General features: G+C 41.1%; 1 protein-coding gene across 2 annotated transcripts in view; it reads left to right on the top strand.

Moving 5' to 3' along the window:
* CRB1 (crumbs cell polarity complex component 1) overlaps positions 1 to 20,047 on the top strand; it is a 99,538-nt gene that overhangs the window by 67,317 nt on the left and 12,174 nt on the right. For both annotated transcript variants that reach the window (XM_040073201.2, XM_040073202.2), the window contains exons 9-11: positions 24 to 930; positions 2,173 to 2,301; positions 5,643 to 5,769. In XM_040073201.2, the coding sequence (XP_039929135.1) occupies positions 24 to 930; positions 2,173 to 2,301; positions 5,643 to 5,769 (1,163 nt within the window). The remainder of the gene's footprint in view (positions 1 to 23; positions 931 to 2,172; positions 2,302 to 5,642; positions 5,770 to 20,047) is intronic.

The raw sequence follows: 20,047 nt of genomic DNA, 5'->3' as shown, positions 1-20,047 counted from the left end.
TCTCAGTTGCTGTCTTTGCACAGGTCTTGCTAATGCAGTGTTCAGCGGCCGGAGCAGTGCGATATTTTACAGAAGCAATGGGAAAATCAGCAGAGACCTCACCCATATCATCTTTGGCTTTCGAACCAGGGACACCGACGTGATCCTGCTGTATGCAGAGAGGGAGCCCGAGTTTGTCATCATCAGCATCCACAACTCCAAACTCCTGTTTCAATTGCAAAGCGGCAACAGCTTCTACAGGCTGACCCTTGCGAGTTCAGTGCCTGTGAGCGATGGCAAATGGCACCAAGTGACGGTCTCTATGGTGGAGCCCCTGTCCCAGTCCTCCAGATGGCACATGGATATAGACAACAACAAAGACACGGCAACCAGCACAGCTGCTGCAGGAAGCCTCAACTTTTTAAGAGAAGGGACAGACATCTATGTGGCTGACAAGGCTTTTGACAGCCTGGATGGCCTGCGAGGGTGCATGAGCACCATAGAAATCAGTGGCATTTACCTCTCGTACTTTGAAAATGGTGAGATCCCTATTAAAAAACCTCAAGAGGAGCAATTTCTCAAAATATCTGCAAACCCTGCTCGTACTGGCTGTTTGCAGGTAGATTTCTGCAGCTCTGACCCCTGTATGAATGGGGGAGTATGTGAAGACTTGTACACTTCCTACCGCTGTGTATGTCCCGATGGATTGACTGGCACCTACTGTGAAGTCAACATTGATGAGTGCTCCTCAAACCCCTGCATCCACGGGAACTGCTCAGATGGGATTGCCTCCTATGAGTGCAGCTGTGAGCCTGGCTACTCTGGGGAGAACTGTGAGGAGGACATAGATGACTGCGATGGCCACCAATGCATGAATGGGGCCACTTGTGTTGATGAGATTGATGGATACTCCTGCCTGTGTGCTGCTAACTTCACGGGGAGGTTTTGCAGGTACTGTAAACAAGGCTGATCCGTATGATTTTGTCAGGGCTCTTCTGAAGGGCTTTTATATCACCAATGTCTTTGTTTTAAACACAGATGTTTTGCATCTGTCCCTATATTAATCATGGCTGCAGAGTCAATCTGTGTAGAGTACAGAAAGTGGTACAGATGAATTAGATGAGGACTGAGACAGTAGAGAGCTGCCAGCTCAGGCAGAGACTGATGAGGCAAGGACTGAAGGAACAAGGCTCAGCTCTGCTGCCCTGCTGTGCTGCCAACATTGGCCCGATGAGCGCTCTCATGACAAGATTACAAATCTTCCAGAGATCGAAAATACATGTGCCATATCTTCTTTTCAGGGGAAAAAAAAAAATCTTAAGTTTTTTAAATCTCTAAAACAATATTTTTTTAGAGTAATATAGCTCTAGAGCTATAAATACAGGAATTCAGAGTTGGTAAAACAATAGGAAAATAAGTTGTTTTTCTCCCCACCCCCAGCAGCTTTTCTGGGTTGGTCTATTCCTCCCAGCTTACTCTCAGTCCTGGTGGCTGCAAACACCACACAGACCACTTTTGCCATAGCTTCTGACACTGCTCACATGCAGACTCTTCCCAGACTCTCCTCTAGAAAGGCTGCAGACTTTTCCTTTTAATTGCCCTTCCCTGCATACCCATAAAATTCTCCCCACTAAGCATGTCCAATTCCTCTCCAAGAAATCAAAATCCTTTTCCTTCCTTCAGAAGCCTCCAACAAATCCAGTCTGCTGCAGCCCAAAGGATGCAAAATCATCTTTATGCTACCCAACTGCGGTCTTTTAGGATATAATTACTAAAAATGACAGGTTTTGTTGACATTTTCTGAGTAGAGAGGACATCCTCAGATTTGAAGATGCCTTATGGTGGCCCAATATTATTTATCTTGTATGTTAAGACTGTCTCCTTTCAACTCTTATACTAAGCTGTCCATGCATCACACAGAACCACATTAGTGATGTAAATAGAGTGATGTCCTTTTTTTTTTTCTTTTTTTTTTTTTTTTTAATGCGAAATGAATCATTAATTTGCCAATAAATACTTGGAAAAGAAAATTTTAAAAGTTAGGCCTCCTAAGGCTCCTGGGAGCCTTAAATCTGAGTTCCAGCTCTCATTCCTTTGGGCAATACCCTGCTCCCCTGCTTCAGCTCAGAGAGCACAAGACATCCAGAAACAAGAACAGTGCAAATAACTGCTGCTGCCTTCTTGTTCACCCAGATATCGAAGATTACCTTACACAGTTTGTGGGAACGAAGAGAGGAACCTCACGTGTTTCAACTACGGCAACTGCACCGACCTTGGCAGCGAGCTGACCTGCATGTGCCTGCCGGGGTTTGTGGGAGAACGGTGAGAGGCTTTGCCTGCACATCACTGGGGAGCACCTCTTCCAAAAGCTGTTCCAAAAGAGTCCAGAGGGTAACAGCCAGCCCTCTGGCAGAAATACAGACAAAGCTGCTGCTCAAGGGCAGCAGCTCCTTGCTAGAGTGACTCTGAGGGTCTAACGTATTGTGGTTTTAGACAAAAATCATAAATGAATGCAGCAAGGTTTACTTCAATGCAGCACCAGTAATCCATATTATCATACTAAGAGTATTATTTCTTAAACAGTGCTGCACACTTGCTTCTCTTCGCCTTTTTTTTTTTTTTTTTTTTTTTTTTTTTTTTTTTTTTTTTTTTTTTTTTTCTTCTTCTTGTGTCAAATTTCCATATGACGAGTTAGAATGTTACCTTTCCATAGGTGGGCACACAACCACACACATCCTGCTCATATACATAAACCAGCTACATACTCTGGCACATGAATATGCAAAGCTGTTTCATTTTCACAGGTCTGTGCTGTGAATATACAATCTATTCTATCACAGGGATGGTAAGAGGTGGCATACCTGGCGGCATGGTGTACCACACTCTTACTGAATGCTGAAGTGTGAAAACAATGATTACTTTTTGAAGAGATTAAGGAATACTTTGCACATGTTATTGTTTAGCTTGGAACAGAAGGACCTTCTGCACAGCGAAATTTGTATCTTGTACCACAGTTCACACTTAACACTGGCCTTCAAAGAGCTCTGGAGCAGGGAGGGCTGAGAGGCTCAGGGCATCAGGTGCTGCAGAAACCTAGGAAGGCATTGTCCCAGTCATGGCCGGAACAGGTAAGGGCATTTTGGATAGAGAGACAGGAAAAACTGTACATACTCTGGATGGAAGTAGCATTATGTCAGAGTGCAATATCCAAAAGTTCAACAGGGCCAAGCTGTAACACAGAGGAGTTTCCAACAAAAGGTTTTCATTCTCTCAAAAACTTACAAGCCCACTGATTTTGTGGAAAGAGTACAGTAGGCAATAAAAGACATGAAATGAAGATTTCCACCCACTCAATGCACAGTGTAGTTGGCAGACACGCTTGAATTGCACTTCTAACAGCCAGGTCGCCTGTGTACCACCTCACAATACTCAACAAGGGGGAAAGGAAACAATAAAATAAAATTTTAAGAAGTAAAAGCATATTCATAGCCACTTCTGCACTGCATATATTTCTTGGGACTTCAAGGTAGCAGGAAAGCACTTTTTCCTTCTCCCTTCCCCTGCCAGCCTACTTGCTAACTGCAGCTTTGGGAGTGAGCCTTCCTTCCATCCATGCCACTGGCTGGCAATAATCTCTCTTTTACGGTTCCCAAGGTTCTCGTATTGAGCAGCAGCCTGTGCCCGGCGAGCTGCGCGGTAACTGGCTCTGGCAGTTCCTCTCCAGGCTCTAAAATGCACCATTTGCCCTCTGTTCCTCCAGGCTGCCAAACCATAAACCAGCACCACTTCTGTGCTCGGAGGTCTCACTAGATCAAATGGGAACATTTCATCCTCCCCTGCCCCCCCCCCTTTTTTTTTTTTAAGACCAAATTCAAATATATCTGTTAGTAAGAAAATGAAAACCAAATCCCTTTGCATATTTATGCATTAATTAGGCTGATAAAGCAGACATTTTTCCTTTAAGAGAATATTTCAGCCCTCAGAAAGCCACTGGGCACAGTATGGAGAAATTCTATGCCAATCAATTTACTTGGGATCACATAAAAAAAAGTCCAATGAACTTAATAGCAGGTGTAAAGGGAAATGTGTAAAGATTAATCTCCATAGAAGAAGATAGGGCTCTCTCAAAAACAAATTTGTCATTTAATTCAGACTGGAACTGTCAAAATTACACAAAGAGAGTCAGGTTTTTAAGTGTTCCTGAAAGTCAGTTGGATTCAGGCACCTGATTCCCTGGAAGGTTTGAGAGGTTGTTGGCTTTTTGAAAATTTGCATAGGTAATGTCATAGCTGTACAATTTCTATACATTGGATAAATAATTTAGCTCTTTGAAGTATATGAATATAGTTTCTCATTTAAGGTAGCTATTGAAAGAAATTTAGATTAATAGAGTAAAAATGTTTAATATAAAAATGTTCTTCTCTGATGTAAGATTAAAATTTTCTTGCTTGGTTTGAATATGATTGAACAAAATAATTCCTTATAAATGAGAGAGAATTTCTCTCATTCTTCTCCAAGTATAAACCTGCACTTTTACCTGAAAAAAAAAAAAAAAAGGATTAACTGTTAGCATTATTTTATAGAAGGGAGCAGGGAATTTAAATTGAACATTGTCAGAGCAGAAAATCACCAAATCAGTAGCTTTCAGACAATCTTACACATCCCTCATTATCGTTCCATTGGCTGCCTTGAGAAATTATAACTCAAATTTCCTGTATCGCCAGAATTAGCTCAAAAACATTTAACAATACCTATTAAGGCTTATGAAACCTGTCCTGCACCATTCTTACCTTTTTTGGGTCTTGTCTCAGAAAGACTGGATAGGAAGTTGTGCTGAGTTCTATTGGGATTCCAACTTGAGGAGGAAAAAAAAAAAAAAGATCCCCCCCCAACAGGTGAATATTTCCAGGAGCACTCAGCTGGGAAAAACACATATTTGTTTGACTTATATCCAGATTACTGAGAAGGAAAATGTGCCCTCAGCTTCCTGGCGCCAACTGAAAATATACTTCCCTCTAGCCACCCCCCAGCTCTCACTAGCTCAGTTATTCAGGGGTTTTAGGGAAATATATTTCATAGAGACAGAATAAAGATTTCAAAAGAGTGGTTCTCACCCCCAGGCTTCCGTCCAAGCTTTATTCTCGATGTGATGTTCCAGGAGCCCGAGAAGAGAGAACAGGAAGAGACAGCGGTTTATCTAGTTTTTGGGCCAAGGAAAGATATTGGCCCTGAGCCAATAGGGTCAGGAGTAGGTATGATAGGGAAGAAGGGTTAAACTACATAGCACAGGCTTCAGGGGGACTCTGAGGGGAAAAACCATTCCTCAGAGGAACACAACAAAAAAGGACAAGCAAGCTTGCACCAGAGCTGGCTTTGAAATCATACAAAAACTTGCATAGCACCTTGCTAAGCACCATTAACCATGGAGTGCTTTACAGAGATGAAATTACCTGCTTAACTATCTGCGTTTGAAAATCACACAGGAAGTTTGGGGTTTGAGTGGGGCTAATCAGCTAGTTAATAAAACCATAAACACGTGTGGAAATGTACCCCAGAGCATCTTCCTCTCCCTCTCCCCGCAAAGCTTCTGAATTAAAACTGTGCCTGTTCAAGGCATTTGATGCCCGCTTTCAGAGGCTGACTGTTTGCAGTCTCTCCTGCAGGTGTGAGAAGGACATTGATGAGTGCAGCTCCGACCCGTGTCTGAATGGGGGCCTCTGCCAGAATCTCCTCAACAAGTTCCACTGCCTGTGCGACATGAACTTTGCTGGCGACCGCTGTGAGATCGATGTAAGCGACCTCTCCTTTTTTGTCTCTTTGCTCTTGTGGCAGAATCTCTTTCAGCTTCTCTCCTATCTCATTCTACGAATGGACGATGAGCCAGCAGTCGAGTGGGGCGATCAGGAAGATTATTGAGCAGTCTTTAAACTTTTGTTTTATTGCAGCAGAAGATGCCTTGACTAACTGGCTTAGCAAAGTAGTACAAATATTAGAGTTTTAAAACTTGTTTTATATTTCTTTGAATGGTTTTTCTATGAATTGCTTCAGATCTGGTTTAGTTAATCGATTCAATTTTAGAACAAATGCTGGCAGATGTTAAAAGAGTTCACCCCATCTTCACCAGAGCATTTCACCACATGGACAGTGGGTGACAGTGGGACAACAGGCAAAGCAAATGTCACTTTTACTGAGGGTGGCATTCAAACCCTACAGCAACGAGTGGTAAAGATTCACAGCCTTCAATAATTCTAATCTTAAATTAAATCTTCCAGGTGGTCGCTATCTTTACATCACACACCATGTTTATTGCTGTTCCTTTGGCAGTGAGGCCTCACACCTGTGAAATCATGCAGGATATTTTTGGAGAATTAGGTAATGGTTTGGATTAGCAATTGACAACATGCTGAGGAGGCTCCCACATCCATTTGAATTAGTGTCAATCCTGCACCGATATCACTAATCCTGATCCTCTGCTCCAGTAGCCTCTGCACCCCCAATGTACTATATTGAGATAAAATACAGCCATCTTAATCTTTACCAACATTTCCTCTTTTAAAGAAGGCCCAGTAAGTATCTCAGACTCGAAAAATCACAGATTTGTTGTTTGTTTAAAGATTTCTATAAATTTAAGTAAATCTGTTTTATTTATTAGTAGATCAGTGTCATCAGACAAAAAACAGATGGGATTTTTCCTTCTTAAGAAGCAAGCAAGGTAATTAGGTTAGTAGTCCATAGATTATTAAACAAATAAAAAACTGACCTAAAAATTATGAGCACAAGGAGATTTAACAAAAATATTATAGCAAAATATCTTTGTAGTTGCCTTTGAGAGTGCAGACAACTGAAATACAATGTTAAATACTAAATATTTGTAAAAAGTGAGGAGTTTGGGGTTTTTTTAACCATTCTTTACAACAAAAAACCCATATATGAATGGTGAAATAATTTATGTGAACATTCATTATTATATTTACATAGATTCTCTATCCCTTTTAGTAATTTAAATAGTGTCCTTGAGAAGATTTGAAAGAAGAAGCATGTATAGGGTGGTGTTTTGTTATTCAGCTATATGGCAGGTAGCAGGGTTATAAGGAAGACCAACACCAGACTGGGAGGTTTTTTGACTCCAGAAGGAACAAGTGATCTTTTGGAGAAGTCCTTGAAATCATTGATATCAGTCTCCCTCACTTCAAACCTGACTGTGTTCCTTCATCAGTCCTCCGTAACTCGCTGTGGGTTGGACCTGGTGCATCCAGGAAAAGCAAATCCCCCTTTAAATCTCCAGTGACATTAGAACACCCTGAAATGTGTCTAAGTGAGATGTTAAGATTTCTGTTTTGCTGTAGTAGGATATGGATCAGCGAGTGGATCAAGACTATTTTTTTATTTTCCACCTTCCATAAATGCCCCTCAGTCTGTTATTTTTCTGAGTACCATTCAGTGCACAAGTGCAGCAACATTCGTGCTGTTAAAAACCCTACTCCTGTTTTAGGGGGGCAGGAGAAAAAACCAAAAACTTCTCCACATTTGTGGAAAAAATTATGATTCATCCCTGTCACATATTCCTGTTCCTAGCAGCTGCCTTAGTATGAAAATTAAGCACAGTGTATTTACCTATGAGAATTGTAGACAAGGGTAATTTCTTCGCTGCCTTTGTCATACCTGAAAAGTGATTAGGGAATTTTTTGTTGTTGTTGTTAAACTCTTATTAAAAATAATTATAAACAATATATATAATTTTTTTTTTTTTTTTTTTTACACAAAAAGTCCTTTCCTCCTTGTGAGCAATCAATAAACACTAGATGGGAATGCACTGGAGATGAAATTAATGTAGTAGTGTCAGAAACAAAACTATATATATAGTCAGATATAGGTTTAGTTATCTTACTGGTAGTCACATGCAATACTGGGAATTACAGTTTTGGAAAATTGCTTTCATGTGGGGAAATTTAAAATAATAACATCCTATGCTGGTAATTTCATTCCAAACTGTAGCTTTCATTTAATTGTTACTAAAAACATTACTTAGTTCAGTATTACTAAAATGAAAAATGAAAAATTAATCACAACTTGAAATAAAGACTGTCCTATTTCAGAATGCTAACTAAAGACTAAGAAATAAGAAATTTTAAAAATTCAAATGAAAAAAGTGCTGCTACTAACCAAACTTGTTCCAATTTTTTTTTTTTTTTCCCCTCTTAAACAACTATAATTAAGAAAATAATGAAGACTGGTTTGGGTTTTTTTTCTCACTGGGTTTAGTTCAGTTTCCAAATAACTAAATTGAACCAATATGTACTTTATAGAATATGCATTATAGGACACACTACATTAAGCAAATATATCATCATGGTCTTAATGTTGAAGAAAGGTAGAAAGCAATAAATGTAATAACAATATGTCTGACATTAGACCTAAATCCAAAATGTGAAAACAAAAATAATCCATTTGTATAGAGATTCTATCCGATACTAGACACTTGATATGAGTGTTTATGCAATATTAAACACAGGTTTTATATGAATTTACAGCAATATGCAAGTTATTAATCTAAACTCTATTAGCAGGGCATCAGTTCACTCTTTCTTTTACTGAAACACTCCCCTGTTACTGAATTCTTTCCTTCCTCTAATGCCTTGTCATCATGAAACATCCCCTGGCCTCAGAAATGCTGCTCTCTTCCTCTTTGTACTTCTGTATCCTCAACTGCATTGTGCATGTGTACATAAATTTCCTACCTTTATACACAAAATAAACCTTCTGCCTTTGTCTCTTTTGTTCTGCTCCTCATTTCCTGCTAATGGCTCTGTTCATTTGCTTTCAGTGTGCCATGTTTTCTGAGCACTTCACAGGAACACCACACACCAACCAAGGCTGCTTCATCCCGGAGTTTTCCTGGAGTGCTGGAAGGCAGGGTCAGGCAGGTGCTTCCCACTGAAGCTCTTCAGCCACTCCAACTGCCCCAGCTGCAGTCCTGCAGAGTTGATATTTCTAGTTTTAAAAGTAAAGAAATAAATAAACAAGTCCCAGATTGATTTAAATAATTTTCTTTTTTTAAGAGACACAGTTGTCAAATAAAGGGAAACAGGTATAGAAGCAAACATGAAAAAATAGCTGGATGAATTATGACACTGAGTACTAATCTTTTTTGTAAAAACATCCAATTGCTAAGATTTTTTAGAATTCAAGGGACTGAAAAGGCCATTATTCATGTTTACTATTAAGATACAATAGCAAGATCATACATCTCCAGTGTTGCAATTGTACTTCAAATCTTTTGATAGTTGATTTTTTTTTTTTTTTTTAAATTATATCAAAACCCACTTCTACTAATTTGGGCATTGAGAAGAGGTTGGGAAATCATCACCTCAACATACTCAGAATTAGAGGAGGGATACAAGACATGCAAATGAAGGAAAGCCAAAAAGCAAGGCTTGTGATGCTCCGTGTTGGTAATATCTGTAAGGGACCCTTCTCTGCTACTGAGACTCAAACTCTTTTTCAGATGCCAGTGGCTGTCATTCAGAAAGCTGGGTAATGAGAACTAACAGTGTTTGGGCTTGAGGCAGAATTAAGGTTCCTGAAAGGAGGGGGAAGACAGCAGTGATGGATACACCGGAAGGGAGAGCAAAGGGATTTGCATCAGCTGTGGGATGAATGAAAGCATACTCTTCATTGTGTTTGGAAAATGCACAAGGGGTATTTCACTGCAGAGGTGTCTACAGGGAATGGCAGATTGTCTTTACTGACCACTGTTCTTACTTCTGGCCCTTAAAAAACAAGCTCTTACTGAGCCTTCTCTGCAGCAATATCTTATGACAATTTTAACTACAAAGAGCCCATGTGTTTGTGAATTTGAAAATATCTTTGATATATGCTTATTTAGATTCATTAACTCCCAGATTACTGAGGAAACTAGATCCAATAATCATTTATTCACTGCATGTGACTACAGTACATTGGTGAACCTAAAAATAGGAAAAAGTCTGCTTCAAACTAACAGTGATGAAATAAGATTTCATTCTTTCTTTGCAAATATTTTTTTCTGTCCTGACAGCCAAAAGTTCAGCCAAGAGGGCATTTCATTGTTTCTATTAACTTTCAGCACTTGAATTTACATATTTATATCTTGAGTTAGTGATTCTCCCTAAAAACAATGAAACTCTTGTTTGCAATAAATTATTCAAGAACTCTACTTCAAAACCCTCAAGGCCTGGTTCTAAGAACTGTAACCCTAAAAAGGCAATGAAATAAAAATTGCAGCAAATCTTCTTTCTGTGTTAGTGAGATTACTATTAGTTGAAATGGATCTCCAGGGAGTAAAGACAAAAGCCAGGCTTGGGTTGTTCATTTTACTTTGTGTTTCAGGAGTGCCCTGAGCCCCATTAGACTGGGAGCGCATCCTGCCAGGGCTGTGTCCTGCTAGTGCTGGCAAAAGGCACCGCCTAGCAAACAGCTCCAGCTGAGCTTTGAAATTGTTCCTTGAACATTGTCACCAGCGGCACCTTTGGGACAGCACTCCCTCACAAAACACACCCCCTCTCCTATTGTACGTGTGAATATACATGAGACTTGAAAGTGGAGGTGGGTTTCATGTCCCAGAATTAAAGTTCTCCTTAGTTCACAGAGCTGCTGCCATATGCTACGCCACTGCTGCTTCCACGTTCTCTTCCAGCTGGTACCATTCCATCCTCCTGGGCACAAGGACAAGCATCATGCACTGGAGGTTATGATTCACACTTAATGTCATTAAAAATACACTGATAAGCATGTTGGATATGTTCAATATTGAATCTACATTCAATAAAACTCTCTCAGGCATCCATAGCACAGACACAGGGAATTTTGATTTACTCTGCTGTACAGTGATTAGCTAATGTATTCATTAACTGGAAGGGTTAGTAATATGAACGTAGCAAATGATACTTAATTACAATAATTAATGCCTGGCGATTAATGAATAATGCATTCCATAGCTATTTACATATTCATACTTAGGAGGCTATTAATGGATAATTATCATTTGACTAAAAGACATGGACGTCAGGAATGTAACAACCAGACTGTTTTCCCACAATCTCATTGTGGCTTTACCTGCATGCCTTGCTCTTGGACACCTCTACCTTGTACTTTGTACACAGAAATATCAACAGTATTTTCATTTTAAGGCCTGTAGAGTGATCTAATCGCAATTATACCCCATGCAAATTAAGTTTCCACTCTGCACCGGTTCTAAGCCAGTACTCCCATCAGTTTCTGTCTCAAGATTGTAAAACTTTGAAAGCACTTCGTTCTCTTCACCATCAGTATAGATTTGTTCTTGTCCTGAATTTATGCTCTTTCCTACTGCAGAGGACGCTTTCATATTTTAGAATTTTTTGATTTGTGAGATTAGGGTGGAAATATTGGAAAAAACAGGAAAATTGGAAACTTACGGTAGCTATATTGGAAGCACCTTCAGACTGAAAAATTCTGCCCTAGATGTCTGGTATTTCTGCTCCTATAAGCATATTTCAGGCTCCATATAAGCAGATACATTGCTAGACCTCCCAAGAGAAGACCTTGAGAGCAATAGAGAACAAAAATAAAACACAAAATGAAATTTTTTAAAAAATAAAGTTCTTATTAAAATACATTTTAAGGCAATACGATAATTTTTATTCTTAGCCTAAGATTGAATGCCCAGAGTTGACAACACTCAGGCAGTGATTTTCAGCTTAGCTCTGATTTGCCAGCCTCAGGAGTGTGGCAAAATGAACAAGTCAACTGAACCTGAAAAGTCCTGCCAGCCTGAGTTTCAGACAGGCCACTCACCTGCTGCTCGTCCACAGCATGAGCTGAGGAGCTGTGGGTGCCCCAGGTCATTGAAAAGCTTATTCCAGCTGTCACAGCCTGCAGGGAGGGGGCAGAGGGTCTCATCCAGTGTGGGGGTCAGCTGCAGGCTCTCCTTGGATGGTGTCACGGAACAGCCAGGGCTTCAGGCAGCAAGGTCAGGCCAAGCTCCCGGGAGCATCAGGCTGGTGTCTTAATGAGGAGCACATTTGTACCTGCTGTGACTTTTGTCTTCTGCAGAGCTCTTGCAGCCTGTTGAAAAAGACTGGTATGGACAGTGTAACATTTTCAAAATGATGACGTTCTCTGAAGTGCCCTGTCCTGTTTCCACTGCAGGTGAGGTGCAGCGAATGATACAACCTCAGGAAATCAGAGGGGGTTAAAACCACTCACTAGCATGTTCTAAAATCATACTGAACGCAGCAGTGCTTGAGGGCCTGTGGAGAGAGGACTGAATCCCTGTTCACAACTGATGCCCTCAGCTTGCAGCACCCACGATGCCATGACATTGCTGCTGGCACTCCTGCCCAAGCAAGGAGCAAGCCCTGGGTCAGCAGAACTAGCAACGGGCAGAAGCCAGCTCTCACCTGTCAGCTTTCCTGAGGCTCCCAACACCTAGTCAGGGAGCAGGCTGTGGGAAGGAAATGAACACTCTGGGCTGTGTAGCTTACATCCTGCAAGGCTGCTGCTGGAAGCATAAAGGGCATTTCCTGATACTTCTGATTTACTCTCTGTAGTACCTTACTAGGTTTGAGAAAACCCTCCTCGGGGCAACTGTACAGCACAAGTAAATGTGTTACAGTCTGATGGTAGGCTATTGAAATAAGCTTATTTCAATGACTGAAGTAAATTTTTACTTTTATTAGCCCGGCAGAATCAGCGTAACTGAGCTGGGAAAAAGCTGGACTTTATTTGTTTTCACGTCATTTGTGTAGTTGCAGATCACCCACCACGGCAGAATCGTTACCACTGATGGTAGGAGCCAGAGAGGGCTCAGCTTTATTCCAGTGCCAGGTCAAATGTGGGGTAAGAAGAAACATCTTTAGATTTAAAAAATGAGCAGCTCTGCTTTGGAAGTCACAGTAAATGTCACTGCCATTTTTGCAGTTGTTTTTCAGAGCAGAACAATGCCTTAATACCCTTTGCTATTTTGTATTAGTCTGCATTCAAAACACAGGATTTAACTAAAACTTCTAAAAGGATATTGCATGAAACACATTTAATGTGTGTCACAACATAAGGCACAAAAACATTAGGATGCAAAGACAATAAGGTTATCTAATATGTCCTAGCTGGGAAAGACAAGAAAGCTCTTCACAAGGCCAGGATTACTGCATGCATCAGTGAAAAGCAGTTGAATATTTAATGTGCATGGTAAATATAAGCAGAAAAGGGAGCCCAGATGACATATGACAGCATAACACTCTGCACTACAGGAATGAGCTCAAGCATGGTGTTCACATAACACTTCGGTATTCAGACTAACACGTTTTGTCTCTACACCATCCCTTCTGTTTCAATGGCATTGTCTTCCCTATTCTCACCTTCTGATGTTTTCCCTGTGGACCCACATCCACATCACATGGGTATTTACTTCAGTCATTTCTCACTTTGCAACACATTCATGCACTCCGTGCCTGCATTGTTCAGATACTAAAATTTGTCTCTTTTTTTTTTATATGCTTCATGAAACCTAATGTTCTCCTCTATTTTTCAGTTCTTGATATGAAACTCCATTCTTAATAACATCTGAAAAAAATTACATACTTCTAGAATATTATTCCACTGAAAAGGAATAAAAAATAATTCCTATTTCTGAGAAATATTGTGGTTTCAAATGATCAAGAACATTTATCTATTTTGATACAGAGAACCATTTAAATGAGAGACAGAGCTTGTTACACAAATATCTGAACATTCTACCAATCTAAATGTGGAGCAAATGCAACAGTCCCTAAATTTATTCAAATCATATTTGGTAGAACAAATTATTCAGTTTTCCAAAATAATAAGAGCATTGAAGTAAGAAATGTGATGCTGCTGTAATTCAAAGGACAAGGAAATCAGCAGCTTTACAAATCTTTGTAATTTTTTAGAGTGAACAGATTTTGCGCCAGTGGAGACAGCTTTGATTGTTGGTGGTCCCTGGGAAATGGTAGTGTAGGGATTCTGGGGATTCTCAAACACATTAATACTTTGGGGTCTAATTTATCCATTACAGAAATAAATGGAAATGTTTCTCTTTCTGTCTGGGGAAGCACTGGTAACATCACAAGCTATCCTCTTCTTATCTCCAAAGGGACGGGACTCTCTGTTCCCTCTTCTCCAAGCAGTAACCATTTGGGGTGAATGAAAGGTGTAGTTGTTTCCCCAATATCGCTGTAACAAGACCTTTTCTCCCCTGTTGACTTTGTAACAGTTATGCAGGAACAGGATGCATAGTGTGAGCGCAGCCTGGCTGACACCTGGGAGCTGATAATCTTGGAACACCACCAACAAAAAAACACAACAAAACCCCACAACCAACGAACCAAAAAAACCCCAGCACATAAAACCAAAAGTGCACACACAAAAAACCCCAAACACCCAAAAATACCCCTAACCCAAGCCAAAATAAACTCCAAAGAAAAACCCAAACCTGCTCCTAATTAAAATCCATGACAAACTAGAGATGAAGCTCTGGGAGGGCCTGGCAACACCACCTCTTCTGCAAGGCTAATTTTGCTTTGTATTCACCAATGCTAATGTATGTGTCTGGTTTTATCTAGGCTCACTCTAATCCCCCAGTGAAATGGCAGCATAGGCACAGAGTTTATACAGGGATGTCACTGTTGCCTTTTTTTATCCCAAATGCTACCATTTTGTGAACTAATCAGAATACTGCACACGAGAATCCGGCAGGACAGCCGTGTCTCATGGAAAATTGCACTTGGTCCTCTCTTTATTGTTCCCTTTAATCAAACACAAACCTCATTGCGGCTGAAAGAAAATGCTCAGTTTCTGTACGGATGAAAAGGTAACACATCCTTCAAGGCAGACCTAATGGCAGTAGTAAAGGTAGTGTCTTCTGTCACTTTCTACAGGTAGGGAAACTATTATCCCACCCAGATTTCCCCTGCTCTTTCAGTAGGTGGTGCTGTCAGTGGAACCGCAGTGGTAACTGTGGATCTTTCTGGGGAATGACAAGTCCCAAAAACCTCTCAGTGCTGCCAGTGTTGCCATTTCTGGAAAACATCAAAAAAGGTGGTTCTGAAGGCGATCCTGAAGGCACAAGGTGATACTGAGGATACCTCTGTAAGGTGCCCAAGTGTTGTTATCTTGTTCTTCACTAGGAACCGGACAGAGAGAGAGAGAGAGAGAGAGAGAAACACACCATGGTCTACCCCAGGATGCTTTAAACTCTTTAAAACTACTAAAGCATTATTGCTAGAACCTGCTGTTAAGCAATAATCTTCAAAACAGTGAAGTTCTCTAGATGCAGTAGACAGGAAAGCTAAATTTCCGTTCAGTATCAGCTACCCACCCACTCTGCCTTGGAGGAGCACTCAGGCTGCTCAGACTGCAACTGGCCTGGACCCAGAGACCTGAAACAACTTATTTCATTTCTAGAAAGTTTTGTGTCAAAGAGTCTCAGCTTCTGATCATTTCTATCCATCCTCTCCCAAAACTATTGATGAAGAAGAAAGCAGAAATATTCTTCCAGGGGAAAACACTACTGTATGAAACTTCTGCCAAAAACTTGCCTGATTTCTGATTACTTTACTAATACATATGAGTTTGTGAATATTCTAAGGAAGGATGCAAGTATCAATCAGAAGTGTTACTCAGAGCCATTCAAAAAAGCATTTTGGAAATCACTGACCACATTTTCAGTTGAAAAAAATGGCTTATTTGTAGTATGAAAGATGTAAATAGCCAGCAAGCAAAGTGTCATGTCTGTGAGACTTCAGAGTGGAACTTTGACTGAGGATGAACAATCTCCAAACACTGCAACATGACCCCAGCCAGGCACCTTAAAAAAATGGGTCACCACTGGTGTGAGGCAGTTAGCAGTAATGAGGCTGGTGGTGCCAGATCCTTCCAATATCTGAAAATATATAAAACCAAAGCAGGCTTGAATCTGTAATATTCCCATGGGGAAGGGAGTTGAGCCTCAGGAACCGAGGATTGAGGACTGCACTCAAGGATATTTGCCTGACAGGAGTCACTGCCTGGCCATCCTGAGAAAGAGCATCAGAAACAACAGGTCAGTTGATGTGGAAATGTGAGTTTAGTCTAAGTACAGGCTGTAAACCCATAGTATGCACATTTGAGGGATTTATTAACAGTGTAAATGCAATATTGCACTTTGGAAAACAGAGAATGTCACACTTCACTCCAAAAAAATATGCCATACAATAAAAATGTCTGATGGCAACAGCTCCGCATGTCAGGTCCAAGTTCTCTTGCTCAGGACGTCCTGCATCCCTGCACCAGCAACTGTACAAACACCCAGCAAGGCAGAGCCTGGAGGGCACACCCTGAGCCAGACCTTGCCAGTGCCACTGGGCAGTGTTCGAGCTGGGCAGGGCTGCAATGCCCTGGTGTGACTGACAGGTGGAGTTTAGGCAGAGATTCAATTCAATCACCATTTCCACCATGGGCTCCCTAACTGGTCATGGGCTAATTGTGTTTCTCTCTCATGTTCCCCTCTCTGACCAAAGGCTGCTTTAAAGGCATTCTCCAAACTGAAAACTACTGTATGAGAAATAAGGCATTGAGGATGTCACTGAGTAGGAGGAAGCACTCAGGCTGCCTGTTCAGCAGACACTCGTGTCTGAGACAGGTGGAATCAAAGAGGGGTTTTATCAGAAATACCCTACACCTGCAGATAAAGGTGACCTGACCCCATGCACTGCAGAAAATGCTACTTTCAGCCTGTATTGAGGAAATATGTGTTAATCATCTGAGTTAAACAGACCTGGCCAGAAATAGGGTGAGTTGGCCTCAGACTTATGACTTGCCTTGGAGGACCAGAGGTAAATTCAGTGAGCTGAGTCAGCAGATTTCTTTCCTACTTCCAAGAAGTACAATCTTCAAGAAAATCTGAAAGTCTAGGAATTCTTTTTAAAAGAAAGACATTGATAGGGTTGTCATTCCTTCCCAGCATATCAGGGTAAAACTCTCTAATTTAAGGCACAATGTATTTTCTGTTAGTTATCTTTAGGTGGCAGTAAGGTAAAAGCGTGGAGTAGAAAGTTAAAAGAAATTTCTACTGCATTTTCAGAGACCTTTCTCTCTTGTGCTGTGCTGGCAATAACACAGAAAGAGACTTTCTAGAACATTTGCACCTTCAGAAGATACCCAAAAAGCAATTATGAGAGTTGGCTTCATCCAGTTCACATTCAGATGCAAACCTGTTGAATGCCAGCAATATTAATAGAATGATATTAATACAGTGATGATAGATCCTATATTGCAGTACTTGGTCCAAGAATCCCTGAGGACAGCGGTGAGATTCAGAGGTAGGCACACACTCACACAATTCTATCACCAAGACAAAAGCACATGTAAAAAAAAAAAAGATAAAAAATAACTCTGCTAACAAATGAAATGTCTAAATCAAGTCTGAATAATTATTAATATAGCAGGTTTTAGATTATTTTCTTTCATTTATACTTTACCTACATGCACCTCTTCCAAAGTCTCTCCTGAAGATAAACCATAATGATTTTCGTTGTCTCAAGTCAACTTTCTGCTAGAAAATACAGCCAGTAGGATAAAAACACACTGAAAGTTTTCATGGAGGAATATAATTAGTGAAGTAACGTGACAGTGTCATGTCATGTGCTAAGAAGGCAAGCATTATGTAGCCAATAAAGGTTTAACTTATACTATTAATATTTACAGTTGGAAGCAGGAGATGGCTGCAATTGAAGTGCTGCTCCCAGCAAAGGCTCGCTGCTGACTCGATACCTTGCTGTCTGACAGTGTGAAACAGTCGCAGCGCTCCTTACTTCATCACCACTTGACAGCATCCTGTTAATGCTAGGTAGCAACACATGGCTGGTTTGCAGGAGCTCAGCACCAAGAACGCAGAAGAATTTCATGGAACACTTTGGAGATCGTTGGCTTCGCTTATTAGCGGAGAAGCAGGGATGGAAAGTGCCTGGCAGTTACACAATTGGACAGGAATTGTAACAGTCTGTGCTATGCCATACACAGCTGACCCACCTGTTCATTATGCATCACTGGACAGAGCAGTTTCTCATTCCCACAGGAAGCAGGCAGAGGCAGGGCTCTCAATTTCAGCACATGTTGCACCTGTGCAAGAGAACCAGGACATGGGGGCAAGAGGACCAGAGCTACTACCCATGGTCACAGGCAGGGACCACAGCCCACAGGAGGTGGCTGCAGCCTTTGTGATGCTGGGCTTTGATGGGTCCTTGGGGCTGTTCTCAAAGACATGATTACAGAAATAAAAGAACACCTACCACTAACATCACCGATTGAGAAAGAGATCTCTAACCTCAGCTGTCATGTGCTGAAAAGTGGAGTTTTGAGCAACTCCACATTGTGCACAAGTCAGGTTGTGCAACTCCTTTAAAGCTGACTGAGACTGATAATTCCTAATACAGACAAATCATGTCTGGTGAAAACAATGTGCAAGGAAACATGTTAGTGAGGAGAAACAACAAGCAGGTATTCATTCAGACAGTACTTCCACATTGCAAATACCTCAGCAAAATCTCTCAGGTTGGTTTTTTTTTTCCTGTACAGAAGAGACTGGAATCTAGAATGAAAAATATACATGGAAAAAATCAGAAAAGCAGAGATTTGCAGTAGGAATGGTTTAGTTGCTTCCTTCACTTAGCTACTGATAGCCTACATTACCCCTTCCTGCCCCATTCTTGTCTCCAAATGCTGTCACTACCATCAGCCCCATCTTGAATGTCACATCATCCTGCACAAGCTGGTCTGACCAACACCTGCGCAATCAATGAAGAAAGAAGTTTTGAAATCCATTTTTCCTTCTTACCATTTTAACTATTTCACTCTGTCTACCAAACCTCTCTCCATCTCTTTCCCTTGGAAACTGTCCTGCCCTCATCTTCAGCACTGTAGCATCATTTCTTATTCTTCTCCTGTCTGGGGATTTAACCTACTGCCCCCTTCACACCCATTTCACTCTCCCATGGCAGCAGACTTCCTCCAAAGGAAGACACATTTCTACTGTGGCAGCTACAGGGATGCAGTAAACTCAACCTGGCCACATGCAGGGAAAAACAGAAAGTCAGTGACAGTCTTGAGTTTAAACACCTCCCATTTCTTCCTGCAAGATGCTTGCCTGATGAGGCTTTTATTCACCACCAAGATGTACTCATAGAGAATCTGCTGTCTCAAGGCTGCAAAGCAGTTATCCCCTGTGAAGAAACACCACCTGATACACTGTGCTGGCAGCCATGCACAAAAATAATTCTGTATGATGCCCCAAAGCATTTCCCAAACTGGAAAAGGATGTTGCACCCCAGAGACTGACACCTTTACTAAAACATTTGTCTAGTCTGCGATATAGCAACTATGGGACAAACTCCTCCTCAGCATGGTTTGCCTGGATTTGCACCAGCTATAGATTTTTCCTTCTTATCCTTTCAGATTGCAGCAGATGGTGAAGTTCCTACACCAGAGGCTGTCGATAGAATTTTAAAAGGCATCTCATAACAACACATTGGAGCTGCACATTTAATCTGTGCTGCACCACTCGGATGATCTTAAAAAGAGCTGGAGCACTTACAAAATTAGCACTGGCAGTTGCTGTAGAAGAGCTATCAAGGAGCCTTCTCAAATCCCACAGCTTAATGAGAGCTGCCCTCCCAAACTGCCACCCAAATCACTTCACTCTGTGCGTTCAACAATCGGTGAGACACTCATCCAAGAAAACATCTGATGCAGATTTTAAGGGACTGCTTATGTACTTCTGGCTCTTTTGGGTCCATGGCTGAGCTCAGGCATGCTAGGGTGGCCAAAACCAGGACTATTGTCCTTCTGCCTAAGACAGACCTACCCAGATGTACTAAACTCCTCTGTTTTAATGTCTGGGCTGCTTGCATTAAACAGTTAATATAAACCAGATATCAATACTACAAGTCATTAAAGAAATTACAGTTCCTGTAGGTAACCTGTTCTTTAAAGGTTAATTCCTAAAAGGGAGCCTTCCAAGCTGGAAAACCTTCTTGGCCCAAAGGCTACTATTGCC

This window comes from Hirundo rustica, chromosome 9, assembly GCF_015227805.2.
Source record: "Hirundo rustica isolate bHirRus1 chromosome 9, bHirRus1.pri.v3, whole genome shotgun sequence".
Taxonomy (NCBI): domain Eukaryota; kingdom Metazoa; phylum Chordata; class Aves; order Passeriformes; family Hirundinidae; genus Hirundo; species Hirundo rustica.
Note: the sequence above shows the minus strand (reverse complement) of the source record. Positions and strands in the feature narration are given on the sequence as shown.